At 61.4% G+C, this 12,373-nt stretch overlaps 1 protein-coding gene across 1 annotated transcript; it reads left to right on the top strand.

Moving 5' to 3' along the window:
• Positions 1-447: 447 nt before the first annotated feature.
• On the top strand, positions 448-6,721 carry KLHDC7A (kelch domain containing 7A). Its single transcript, XM_070077036.1, has 2 exons — positions 448-887; positions 1,401-6,721. The coding sequence occupies exon 2, from the start codon at positions 1,753-1,755 to the stop codon at positions 4,063-4,065; it is 2,313 nt and encodes a 770-aa protein (XP_069933137.1). The 5' UTR covers positions 448-887; positions 1,401-1,752; the 3' UTR covers positions 4,066-6,721.
• The last annotated feature ends 5,652 nt before the right edge of the window (positions 6,722-12,373 follow it).

Genomic DNA, 12,373 nt, shown 5'->3' with positions numbered 1-12,373 from the left:
CCGGAAGTCCCCATGTACAAGCAAAGTGTGAAACGGGGTGACAGTGACACTCGCTGACAGTCTCCCCAAGGCTGGGACCATGAGCTGCAATCCGCCCAGAGCCCCCGCCCCACTCCCACCTGGCACAGGGGCCCGATCCCTGCTGGCCACCGACCCAGTGACATCCAGGGTCGGCCCTCAGGCACTCAGAATGGGGGGTGGGGAGCAGATGCTGTGCAGGGCGCATTTCCGCATTTCCCGCCACAGCCCACGTGACAAAGGCGATCAGGAGACCCGAGGGGAGGGAGGTGACCCGGGAGCAGGGAGGCACTGGGCAGAAAGGCTGGAGGGACACAGCCTGACCCTGAAGGCTGGAGCCACACGGACCAGGCAGGAGGCGGGGGCCTGTGCCCTCACCCAGCCAGGAGACAGGGAGCAGGGGGGATTGGGGGGGGGGGAGTCGGAATGTTCTCCCAGGAGTGAAGCCTCTACTTCCGGTTTTCAATTAGAAAAATGGAGCCAAGAGCTCACATCCCCACGTGGAAGCTAAGCTCTGCAAAAGCCGGGTGGATTCCCCCCCACCCCCACCCAGCCCCTGCACTGGTTCTGGAGAGACCCCTGGAGCCTTGGTCAGGGGAGGGGCAGAAGCAGTCCGTGCCTGGGAAGCGCCCCTCCCCCCACGGCGGTTACATCAGCGTGAGGATGCGGATGGAGGAGGAGGAGGAGGAAGAGGGGAGGAGAGCAGAACAGCTAATATTGACCCAGCCTGGGGCTCAGGGCTCTGCACCCGTTAACCCGTTCCGTTCTTACCACAGCCAGGCAAGGCGTGGGTGCTGTCAGCCTCCCGGCTTCACAGAAGGAAAACAGAGGCACAGAGAGGTAGTCACCCGCGTGAGGTCACACAGCTGGTAAGTGCAGAGCTGGAGTCTGGACCCGGGCCCCCCAGCACTGGTGAGGGGAGTGGGGGGCTGTGACAGGTGGCTGGGGTGCAGGTCTTCCCTTGGCCACTGTCAGGTTGGAGGGGTCATTGGGTTCTGAGGGCGAGGTGGTGACCCCCGGTCCAGCTCCTCTCTGGATACCAGTGCGATGTGTTTTCCTAGACTGCTCACCACAAGGCCGGTTTCTCTGAACAAACTCGTCAGGCGGGAAAGGAGGGCAGAGGCTTCCGGGGGCTGGTCAGGTGGCTTGGCCGCCTTCCCTGGCTCCGGACTCCCCTGCTGCGTCCTGGGCCTGAGCAGTGACTCGCTGACCCCCACCGTGGGGACCTCAGTAGGCAAGGTCCATGCCCCGGCTGCCTGGCTGCACCTGCCCCAGGACTCACCACACCCGACCTCCAGCCCATTAGATTTGCAAAAGAGAAGACAAAGCACTTGCTCAAAATAAATAAATAAATAACCACCCCCTGCACTTCCTGGGATCAGGTGACTGGCTGAGAGCTTCCTACCCATCGTGTACCCGCCGGGCACTCTCACCGTTCCCCGACTTCTGGCCGCAGGGCGTCACTAGCTCAGCCCCTGGGCCGCCCCCACCCCCAGGGAAGGATCGTGGGATCCACAGGAGACCAGCAGCAGAGCTCTGCCAACCCAGGGCCCCAGTGGTCACCCTCTGCCAGTTCAAAGTCACCTCTGCTCCGACTTCTCAGCCAGCCGGCCAGCGCCAGCCCAAGGGCTCCCTCCCACTCCACGCACGCAGCAGGATCCAGGAACCTATCCCTATTGGGCAATTATTAATCGGATTCTTGACATTCCTCAGGCCCCAGGCCGCCTGAGAAGCATGCTCCCGGGAGCAGTGGAGGCCCCGGACTGGCACTGGGACATGCAGCTGACAGGCAGAGTGCTGCTGTCGGCCGCCGCCCTGCTCCTGGTGACCGCAGCCTATAGACTGTACAAGTCCAGGCCTGCCTCGGCGCAGCAGGGGAGTGGCAATGCCAAGGCCAAGGCCGAGGAGGAAGCAGAGGGCTCCGGGCAGCCTGCCGTCCAGGGGGCTCCTGCAGGAGTGCGGCAGACGGGGCCGAGACGCCGGAGGGTCAGCCAGGGCGGCAGCTGCGAGGATCCAGGAAGCCCCGGAGTGCTGGCCTCGGAAGCTGCTTCCAAAGACGGGAGGCCCCAGAGTAGAGGCTCCAGGGAGGAGCCGGGCAGGTGGCACCCAGACTCGGAGCAGGTGCCTCCTCGCTGCCGCGGCCGCGAAGCAGGAACAACTGTTGGCGGTAAGCCCAGCCCTCCCCACTGCCTCCCACCGAGCAGTGAACCCAAAAGCTACCCAGCTGGACTCGCAGCAGCGGCCGCAGACGGCAGCAGTGTGGGTGGTGAGCCTGTTCCCCAGGGAGGTGGCACGGTGCCGGGACAGCCAGGGCCAGGGGAGCGGGAACCCTGCCGCCAGCACTGCATGGCCCCTGCGGCAGGCCGTAGTGACATGAATCCAAGCTGGGTCTTCACCCGCGTGACGGGGGTCAGCAGGGAAGAGGCCGGGGCCCTCCAGGCCGCGTCTGACTTGGGCCTGGCCCTGCACCAGCAGGAGGGCGCCACCGACGCCTCCTACACCTTCTCGTCGGTGGCTCGGGTCCGCGTGGAGGAGAATTTCATTCAGCAGGTGGAGGGGAGGGGGCTCGGGCTGAAGGGCAAGGTGTACGATTACTACGTGGAATCCACCTCGCGGGCCGTGTCCAGGCGGGCCCCCCAGACGGCAGCCTTGACTGAGGCTCCTCCCCCTGGGGCACTGCCAGGCCCCCCCAGGGCAGTGGTAGCCTCCAGAGGCCCGGAGCAGAACACGGAAGATGGAGCGGAAGCGGCCGCCTCCCCGCCACTTGTGCAGGTGCCCTCCGCACGCGGCTTCAGCAGGAAGGAGAGCCTCCTACAGATCGCCGAGAACCCAGAGCTGCAGCTCCGGCTCCAGGGCTTCGCTGCCCCAGCTCCGCCCAGCCCGGCCCAGGACGCCGAGGCCGGCCCAGCCGGAAGCAGCGGCGAGCCCCACGTGCAGCTCGTGGCCGGGACCAATTTCTTCCACGTTCCGCTCACCCCGGCTTCGGCCCCAGACGTCCGCCTGGATCTGGGCAATTGCTATGAGGTTCTGACCTTGGCCAAGAGGCAGAACCTGGAGGCCCTCAAGGAGGCGGCCTACAAGGTGATGAGTGACAACTACCTCCAGGTGTTGCGCAGCCCGGACATCTACGGCTGCCTGAGCGGGGCGGAGCGGGAGCAGATCCTCCAGCAGCGGCTCCGCGGCCGCAAGTACCTGGTGGTGGCTGACGTGTGCCCCCAGCGAGACGCGGGCCGCCTCTGTTGCTATGACGACACACAGGATGCCTGGCGCCTGCTGGCCCACATGCCCCCTGAGGCTGTGTCCCGGGGCTGTGCCATCTGTAGTCTCTTCAATTATGTCTTTGTGGTGTCCGGCTGCCAGGGGCCGGGACGCCAGCCCTCCAACCGCGTCTTCTGTTACAACCCCCTGACGGGCATCTGGAGCGAGGTGTGCCCTCTGAACCAGGCCCGCCCGCACTGCCGGCTGGTGGCCCTGGCCGGGCACCTGTACGCCATCGGGGGCGAGTGTCTGAACACCGTTGAGCGCTACGACCCTCGGCTGGACCGCTGGGACTTCGCCCCGCCACTCCCCAATGACACCTTCGCCCTGGCGCACACAGCCACGGCGTGCGCCGATGAGATCTTCGTCACCGGGGGCTCCCTGCGCTACCTGCTGCTCCGCTTCTCAGTCCGGGAGCAGCGCTGGTGGGCCGGCCCCACGGGGGGCAGCAAGGACCGCACGGCCGAGATGGTGGCGGTCAACGGCTTCCTCTACCGCTTTGACCTCCACCGCAGCTTGGGCATCGGCGTGTACCGCTGCAGCGCCAGCACCCGGCTCTGGTATGAGTGCGCCACGGCCCGGACGCCTTACCCGGACGCCTTCCAGTGCGCCGTGGTGGACGAGCGCATCTACTGCGTGGGGCCCCGGCGCATGCTCTGCTTCCTGGCTGACCACATCTCGCCCAGGTTTGTGCCCAGCGAGCTGCAGAGCTTCCCCGCCCCCCAGGGCACCCTCCTGCCCACCGTCCTGACCTTGCCAGCCCCCAATGTGCCTCAGACCAGCGTCTAGCAGTCCCCCTGCCGGGCTCCGTGTGCCAAACCAGGAGGCAAGGAGCAGCACCCGCCCGACCTGTCGCTCTGTGGGCTGCGCCTGAGCCATCAGCTGCCCAGGAATTTGGTCATCAAGAGGCAAATCCTGATCCTTCCTCCTCGCTCGCTGGGGGATCTCGGAGGCATCGTCACCCTTGGTGGGCTGCAGGGACCACTGTGGAAAACAGGAGCCCGGGCCTGGGGCCCCAGGGCAGAAGGCATCACGTCGCTCGGTAACCTTGCTTCAGATCTGGATTTCCAGGTTGAGGGGGATCCACCAGGACCCCAGCAGAGCTCAGGGGCCCGGGGGCCCTCTGCAGAGGGAATTGGCCTCCATGAGCCACCTGTGCCCCTTCCAAAGCCTGGGCCGCTGGGCCCCAGCTCGGTGGTTCCCAGAGGTCCCTGGAACACACCGGTGGGGGGAAAATATCAAGGCAGGTGGCTCTAGCAGGACCCGGAAGGAGCCTGGGCCAAGGGAGGGGGAGTTGAGGAGCAGAACAGCGCAGGCGGGAGCAGCCCCCGGGGACTGTGGCTTGCAGGGTAAATTGACCAAAGCCGGCTTTACTTCTGCTCATTACCTGGACGGAAGAGAAGCATCCACTTTAATGAGCCCTCTTCCTGGAGAGGTCTGTTCAGAGTACAGCTCGCCCCGTAAATGAGGTCTCCGGAGCGGGAGGGGAAGACCCCTCTGAGCCCCGCCCACGCCCGCTGCGCTGGGCCCAGGTCTCAGGATCCATCCAGGCAACCCTGTCCAGAAGCTGGGACACCACCACCACTCAGCACCCCCGTGCCGTGGGGTCGTCACTTGTCCCCTTCGGACAGGAGAACGGCACACAATGAAGCAGAGCCCTGGGGACAGGAGAGCGGCACACGATGGAGCGGAGCCCCGGAGCCCAGCCGCAAGCCAGGGAGGTGGGAGGAGCATCCAAGGCAGGGCTGGCAAGGCCAGTTCAACACTCAGGCCTGAGAATCTCCCAGGATCCCACAGGGGTGGGGAGGGTGGCTTCAGCCAAGACTCAGAGGCAGCGCTGGTGTAATGGCGGCAGCCTGGGCAGGTGGCGGCGGGGGGAGGGGGATGTTTGAGAGGAGAGCCAGTCGGGGAGCTGGGGGCGGGTAGAGCCAGGCGTGCCGCTGGCGAGCAGCCCAGCGAGGACTGGACGGCCACCAAGCAGGTTCACTTGCAGGACTGGCCCCAGTCCGGAAGCCTGTTGCACACCCATGGTGGGGACCAGAAAGTGGTTCCAGGGACAAGGCAGCAAAATTTGTTGGAGACCTCAGTGGCTGGTGGGTGTGGCTTTCGTAATGAGAGGAGAGCAGAGCTCGGGCCTGGGCTGAGATATGATGTCCACTGGGCATCTCATCTGCTTCCCTGAGAGTCTCACAGCAGACATCACTAATCAAACACCGTATCTTTCCTGATGGGCCCCAGCTGTCCCAACACAATGTCCCAGGCGGCCACTGCCCTTAGATCAGAGCTGGTGCATTTGTCGCCCCTGGCCTGTTCTCTGGAGCCGGGTTTAGGGCTGGATGAGGTTGGGGCCGTCACGGCGGAGTAAGGTGGTTCAGGAGCCCCGGGAAGCCCATGGTGGTCGGGATTCCTTGTGCGTGGGGAAGTAAGTGGAATGTTCTAGGTCCTGCCTGATGGAGCTCACATTCCCGTGGAGAAAGGCAGGCAATTTTAAAAACAAACGCAGAACAGAATAGACAGAAGCTGTACCGCATTAGGAGAAAGCAAGGCGGGGATGGGAGAACCGGGTTAAACAGTGGGGCCACGCCCCTCTGAGAAGGTCGCCACGGAGCAGGGACCTCTGGGGCTGTGGCAGGGGAGGGGCAGGCGCCAGCAGGCGTGCAGGGCTGCAGCCGAGGGGTGCCACTGCGGTGTAGGAAGAGGGCAGGGGCCCAGCTGTCCTGGCTCAGCCTTTGGTAGAAGGGGAAGAATTCAATTACATCCACATTCACAAATCTCCAAGACTCCTTGGAGAGAAAGAAGCCAGCGACATTCCGGGGAGAGAAGCAGAGTTCGCCCACATCGGGGTCAGCACCAAGTTCATTACCGGGGTGTCACCGTTACCATTAAGCGGCTTCCTGTTCCACAGCCTGGGTGGGGTCTGCCGACCTCAGAGCGGCCGGTGTGTCGCTCCGTCTCCCGTGGGTCCGCCGTGCCTTCCCCACAAGTGCTATTTCTTCTGCAGTAAAAAGAATCCCTGGGTTTGGGTTGTTTTCCACTCTAAGCCAACCGTGCCCATTGTAGGAAAAAATTGGAGAACAGAGAAAGGATTTAAAAAATAAAAAAACTCCCCAATTTGGCCGCTCCAAGACCTGCCCTCCTGGGGCGCGTGGCTTCCAGTCTTCCCGCGACGTTGCTGTTCGGTTGATTTCTTTGCCTAGATGCGATTATGCCGAGTGCACGGTCCCGTGCTTGCTTTCCACCTCGCACTTCAGAGCAAGCCTCTCCCGTGTCGGTACAAACCCTCGGTAAACACCATTTCAATAGCTGCACAATTCTCCTGCATCCCGTGCACGCGTCGCGCTGTATTTAAACAGCCCCCCTCCTGTTGTGCCTGTGTGGTTTTTTTTTTTTTTTCCTGTTGGTTTCCTTTTCTAGCATAAATAAAACAGCCTTTGTTTTCCCTCTCTGGGGACTCCATCAATATTTACAGGATCCCTCCCGTCTGAAACAGCAGAGTGGTTCAAATGATCCTGGAGGCCGCTTTCTGGCCGCCCTTGGACACATCCAAGGTCAAGGCTGGTGGGGTGGGGGCACCCCAGCTCCCCTTCCCGGTAGAATTCCCGGCCAGGTGATACAGGAAGTCACACTTGTTGGTCCAGGCATTAGACCACGTGAACTCCTGTCCTGCCTCATGGCTGTCACAACACGCCCACCTCCCAGGGGTGAAGGCAGGCTCGGAGGGTCTGAGGAAACGCGTCTTAATGGTACAAATCCATGCCCTTCCATTTCCTGAGCCTCGCCTCCCCACCGCCAGGCGCTGCCCTTGTTCTGCATGTGAGGCTGGGGAGTCAGGACTCCCCCTGTGTCCCCTCCACACCCACCAGGGACGCTCTGTCTTCCAGCCTTAACTCTGTGTTAGTCCATCCGTGAGCACCAGGGAGGACACCTGCCACCCGCGTCGGAGCACCTGGCCCCGCCCCCCACGCACGCTCCTGGCTCCAGCTTCCTGCCGCTGCACACCCTGGCATGCAGCAGCCACGGCTCAAACCGCCCACGTGGGAGACCCGGATTGCATTTCCGGCTTCTGACCTCTGGGCCCCTGGGAGCATTCAAGAAGTGGACCAGCAGTTGGGACCTCTGTCTCTCTCTCTCTGTCACTGTGCCACTCCAGTAAATAAAAAGTTTAAAGTGGAGAAGACGAGAGGTTTATTTGGCTCCCAGGTTTGGAGGCTGCTTGTGAGGGGCTCCTGGCTGCTTCCTGCCCTGATGGTTAGCACCAAGGTGATGAGAGGGGAGACCACCCGAAGGGAAGGCAGAGCAAGGGGGCGGGGCCAATCTCACAAACTCCTCCCCCACTAGACTCCACCTCTTAAAGGTCCAGCCACCTTTCAACACCACCACCGTACAGGGGACGCAACTCCAATACAAGCACTCTAGGAAGACTCAACCCATATCCAGACTTACGGGAAGCTTCCTGAAATCCTCTGATCCTCAGTGTCTGCATCTGTAAAATGGGTTTCCCACTGCCAGCCTCAAGAGGCTGTCGGGGGCTGTAAAAGTCCCCAGCCCAGGGGCAGTGCAGAGTAGGTTGCAGAGGAGGAGGGGCTGCCCTGCACCAGCCGGAGGGGGGGGTGCCTCTGTCTCCTCTTCCTCTTCTGGGAGCCCTGACCCCCCTCCCCGGGGGAAAGACTGTCTGTCTGAGACTGCAGGGACACCTTCCTGTCTGAGGAGGTCTGGGGTGGGGGTGCCTGTCTGTGACCTCTGCCCTGCTGATGCTCCTCTCCAGCTTCCCACGGGGCTGAGAAACCTTGAGCAGGTGCAAGGTGGCGAGGACTCCCTCGGTCACAGATGGGGAGTAGTGTCCACTCGGAGAGACAGGGACTGGCTCGAGCTGGGCCTGGGCTGTGGCATTTAGAGCCCCCAACAGAGGCCCCCAGCACTTGCTGTCTTTGGAATCCTTGCCCAGAAGGGCCCTGCAGTCCCCAGGTTCCCCTCAGAGCCCCTGAGGCTGTGGCCGCAGCCAGGAGCAGCCCCTAGGCAGCTGCGACAGAAGCAGGCACACGAAACCCAGAGGGAGGGAGACCTGCTTGGAGCTGCGGATTGGAAAGAGAGGGCAGCCCCAGGGGAACGCTCTACAAACAGCCCTGAGCCTCAGGTTGTTTGAAAAGTGGAACAGGGTAGAAATAAAACAGAGAACAAAACACCAGCACGGGGTGGGGGCGTGGACTTTGTGCTGGTAACCCTCGCTCGCTCCCCAAGCCAGGCTCTACACCGTTCCCATGCCGGTTCCTTTTTTTTTTTTTTAAGATTTATTTATTTTATTCTAAAGTCAGAGTTACAGAGAGAGAAGGAGAGACAGAGAAGAGAGAGAGAGAGATTTCATCCACTGGTTCACTCCCCAGACAGCCTCAATGGCCAGGGTTGGGCCAGGCTGAAGCCAGGAGTTTCTTCCAGTCTCCCACGTGGGTGGCAGGGGCCATATATTTGGGCCATCTTTCCCAGGCCATTAGCTGGGAGCTGGATTGGAAGTGGAGCAGCCGGGACGTGAACTGGCATCCATATGGGGTGTCTGGGTTGCAGGCAGCTTTACCCGCTATGCCATGGCGCCAGCCCCACCAGGACACTGGGTGAAAGTTAAAAATCACCATTTCATCACGATGGGTTGAAACGATTACTGGTCATTACAGCACCCACCTCTACCTTTCGGAAAAGCTGGAAGAGCAAAGGGGAGGCATTTTGGCCCGAAGTTCTGATGCCGCCTGGGACACCCACAGCCCATATCCGAGCGCCTGGGCTATGGCTGGCTCTGCTCCTGACTCTAGTGTCCTACGAACGTGCCCCTCAGAGGCAGCGGGCAATGCTTGAGTGCCTGGGTCCCTGCCGCCCACGTGCAAGATTCAGATGGAGCTCCTGGCTTCAGCACCACCCAGCCTCAGCTGCAGGCATCTGGGAGTGAGCCAGTGCTTGGGAAATCTCCCTCTCTCTATCTCTTTCAAATAAATGTAATTAATTTTTTAACTTTAAGAAAAAATTTAATCACTGGCAATATATTTATTGGGCATTCACAAGAGGAATGGGTGCATTACTCACACCACCTTGTTGTGTCCTCAAAGCAACCACAGAAGGTCACAAAGTCACCAAGTTCTCCCCCTCCCATCACTTAATCCCCTCCCCGCCCCCCCCCCCCCCCCGCACCTGGTCATGTAACCTTGTCCAGCCACTGTGATTCAGTGAGCTTGGGCACCAGCTTTGCTTTCCCGTGGCCTTAGAACCCAGAGCTCATCACCAGGGCAACAGGCCCAGTGACCCCAGTCAACAGCTGATCACATGCGCCACCTTGAGGCCACCGATCACCCACAGGCACATAAACAAACCTGAGAGAGAGAGAGAGAGAGAGAGAAGAGAGAGAGGGAGAGGAAGAGAGGGGGAGAGAGAGAGAGAGAGAGGGCACAGAAGAGCCAGCAGGCTGAACCCAGCCCAAACTGCCAGTGTCTAAACTCACAGGGGGAAAGAGGGTTGTGGTTTGGAGCCACTGTGTCTCTTTATTATTATTATTATTATTATTTTGACAGGCAGAGTGGACAGTGAGAGAGAGAGACAGAGAGAAAGGTCTTCCTTTTGCCGTTGGTTCACCCCCCAATGGCCACTGCGGCCGGCACACTGTGGCCGGCGCGCTGCACTGATCCAAAGCCAGAAGCCAGGTGCCTCTCCTGGTCTCCCACACGGGTGCAGGGCCCAAGCACTTGGGCCATCCTCCACTGTACTCCCGGGCCACAGCAGAGAGCTGGACAGGAAGAGGAGCGACCAGGACAGAATCCGGTGCCCCAACTGAGACTAGAACCCAGTGTGCCGGCACCGCAGGTAGAGGATTAGCCTAGTGAGCCACGGCGCCAGCCTTGGAGCCACTGTATTTCAGGGTGGCATGCCCACAGCACCAGGGCAGTGACCCGGGAGCCCTGTAGGGAGCGCATTAGCAGTGCCCTTTCCCACGGTTCCACAGCCATGAGGTAGAGGAGTTGGGACGCCACCAGCTCCAAACCCAGGGGGATGTGGGCTCTGCTCTAGCCAGGCCCCAGGCACTGGGGCTCCCTGTAGGGGCTCAGCCATGGGGCTCTGTGCTCAGCCCTCTGCCATCCCCAGGACCCAGGAACCATCCTGCTGGGGGACGGCCCTGAGGCAGCTCAGATGAGGATCCTGGAGGAAGCCACACAGCCTGGCTCCTAGGAAGCCCCAGCAGAGCTGTGTTTGAAACACACTGGCCCACACAGCACTGGGGCGCGGGGAGGGGGTGCTCAGCACGGCCCACAGTCCCTCTGCACTGTCCGGCTGAGCCGCCGTCCTGTCTCCAAGAGGGACTGGGAACCTTCTTCCCTCCCCTCCCCCACTGGCACACAAGTCAGGGTGGCGGGTGGCCCTTCAGCGCCACAGTGCTGAGCACAGCTCGAAGCCACCACTGCCCGTGCTCTGTACAAGGGCCTCAAAAAGGTGCTCTGCCCATGCCAGGAGCACTGCCCAGGGATTTGTTGCCCCCAGAAGAGCCCCCAGTTGATGACTCCTAGGAGCCAGTGGACAAATGCCCCAGCTCGCTCAGCCCTTGAGCAACATAACACAGGCTCTTGTTCTGCACTGGTCCCAGATCCCATCGGGGTGGAGCTCCGGTTTTCTATGGGAGTGAGCACTAGACACTGTCCCTTTAATGAAGCCACAACAGTCCTCCCTGCCGGTGCTCCCCCGCTCCTCTTCCTCCCCCAGACCACAGAGGAGGAGCAACTTCCTTCCCCCACAAACCCACCCTCTCTTCCCAGGGGCTCCTGAATGTTGTAGCCATTGTAACCACCTTGAAAGGCACGGTTCAGTAGCAATGGGTCCACTCACCATGCACATCTATGCTGAGCCGATGCCAGCAGAATGTACAACATGGAGAAGCCCACAATGGGGGGATGTCACTCTCTCCCAGACACAACCGGCGACTGCTCTGACTTCTTCCTGTCCGGTTTCTCACTGCCCACCATTTGAAAAAGAAAAATGGCACCTTATGTGGGTGGGCATTGTAGCCGCCCTCTTCCCCGGTGAGAATGTTACAACTGTTGCAAGCCGAGTTTCAACAATCTTCTCCCTGGGCCTCCTGCAGACAGAAGGTGGCATTTCCTCATTAGCCACTTGGAAGCGGGCAGCTCAGCCCATCCAGGGCCCTCACGCTGCTGTGCAACCGTCGCCACCACCCACCCTACCCCCACCTCTCAACCTCTGGACGGAATCTGCGTGTCCGTTCCACGCCAACTCCCCCCACCGCCCCACTCCACGCCCTACCCCAGCCCCACACCACGACGTGGCAGTTCTCGGCTCCATCAGCACAGAGATGGAGGAGGCCAACCGTTCTCATTCATTCCAGAAGGTTCTGCAAACAATGGGATGCTTGGGGGCCACAGAATCTGAGTCAGCTAACATCACCCCAGGGACACACAAAAAGCCCTCTGTGTCTGCCCTCCTCCAAGCCCACGCTAAATCAGTTACTTTGGGCACTTTGACAAAATGTAGCTGGAAAGGGACAAGGCTTAGAACATGCTAGCGACTGTTCCACTCGAGTCCTCACCACGCAGTTGGCAGCGGTTTTAGTACCGAGAAACCGAGGGCTGTGACGTCACAGTGACGGACCGCGCCCACGCTGGCAGGGGGTGGGGCTGCAGCGGCACAGGGTGATGAGCAGGACAGGGAGGGCCAGGGTGTAGACAGGGCGCCAGCAAGAGCAGGGCAGCTTCCAGGAGGCGGGAGCTCCAGAGGGCGGCTGGTGCATCAGCGCAGCTCAGCACGCGCACACCTGTCCCCCTCTGTCGCTGTCCACCTAGCAGGGCACGAGGGTCACGGTGGTGAGCGGCTGGGCGCATCGCCCCAGGCAAGGCCAGGGGTGAGTGACAGGGGACCAGGCAAGGCAGTCTCTCGGGATGGCTTCTCCGAACAGGCGGCAAGTGAGCCGGAATATGACTGACCAGAAGGACCTGTCCCAGAGGGAGGAAAGGGCTGGAAGATCCGGGAGGAGCATCCCAGGGGAGGGGACAGAGAGCAAAGGCCCCCATGTCCCAGCCCAGGAGGAGGTCACCTCAGCCAGAGGTGGGTCATC

This window comes from Oryctolagus cuniculus, chromosome 7, assembly GCF_964237555.1.
Source record: "Oryctolagus cuniculus chromosome 7, mOryCun1.1, whole genome shotgun sequence".
NCBI classification, from domain to species: Eukaryota; Metazoa; Chordata; class Mammalia; order Lagomorpha; family Leporidae; genus Oryctolagus; species Oryctolagus cuniculus.
Note: the sequence above shows the minus strand (reverse complement) of the source record. Positions and strands in the feature narration are given on the sequence as shown.

What these genes read in the sequence shown, in the direction of transcription:
- KLHDC7A (XM_070077036.1), top strand. Translation starts at nt 1,753, where the DNA reads ATGCTCCCGGGAGCAGTGGAGGCCCCGGACTGGCACTGGGACATGCAG.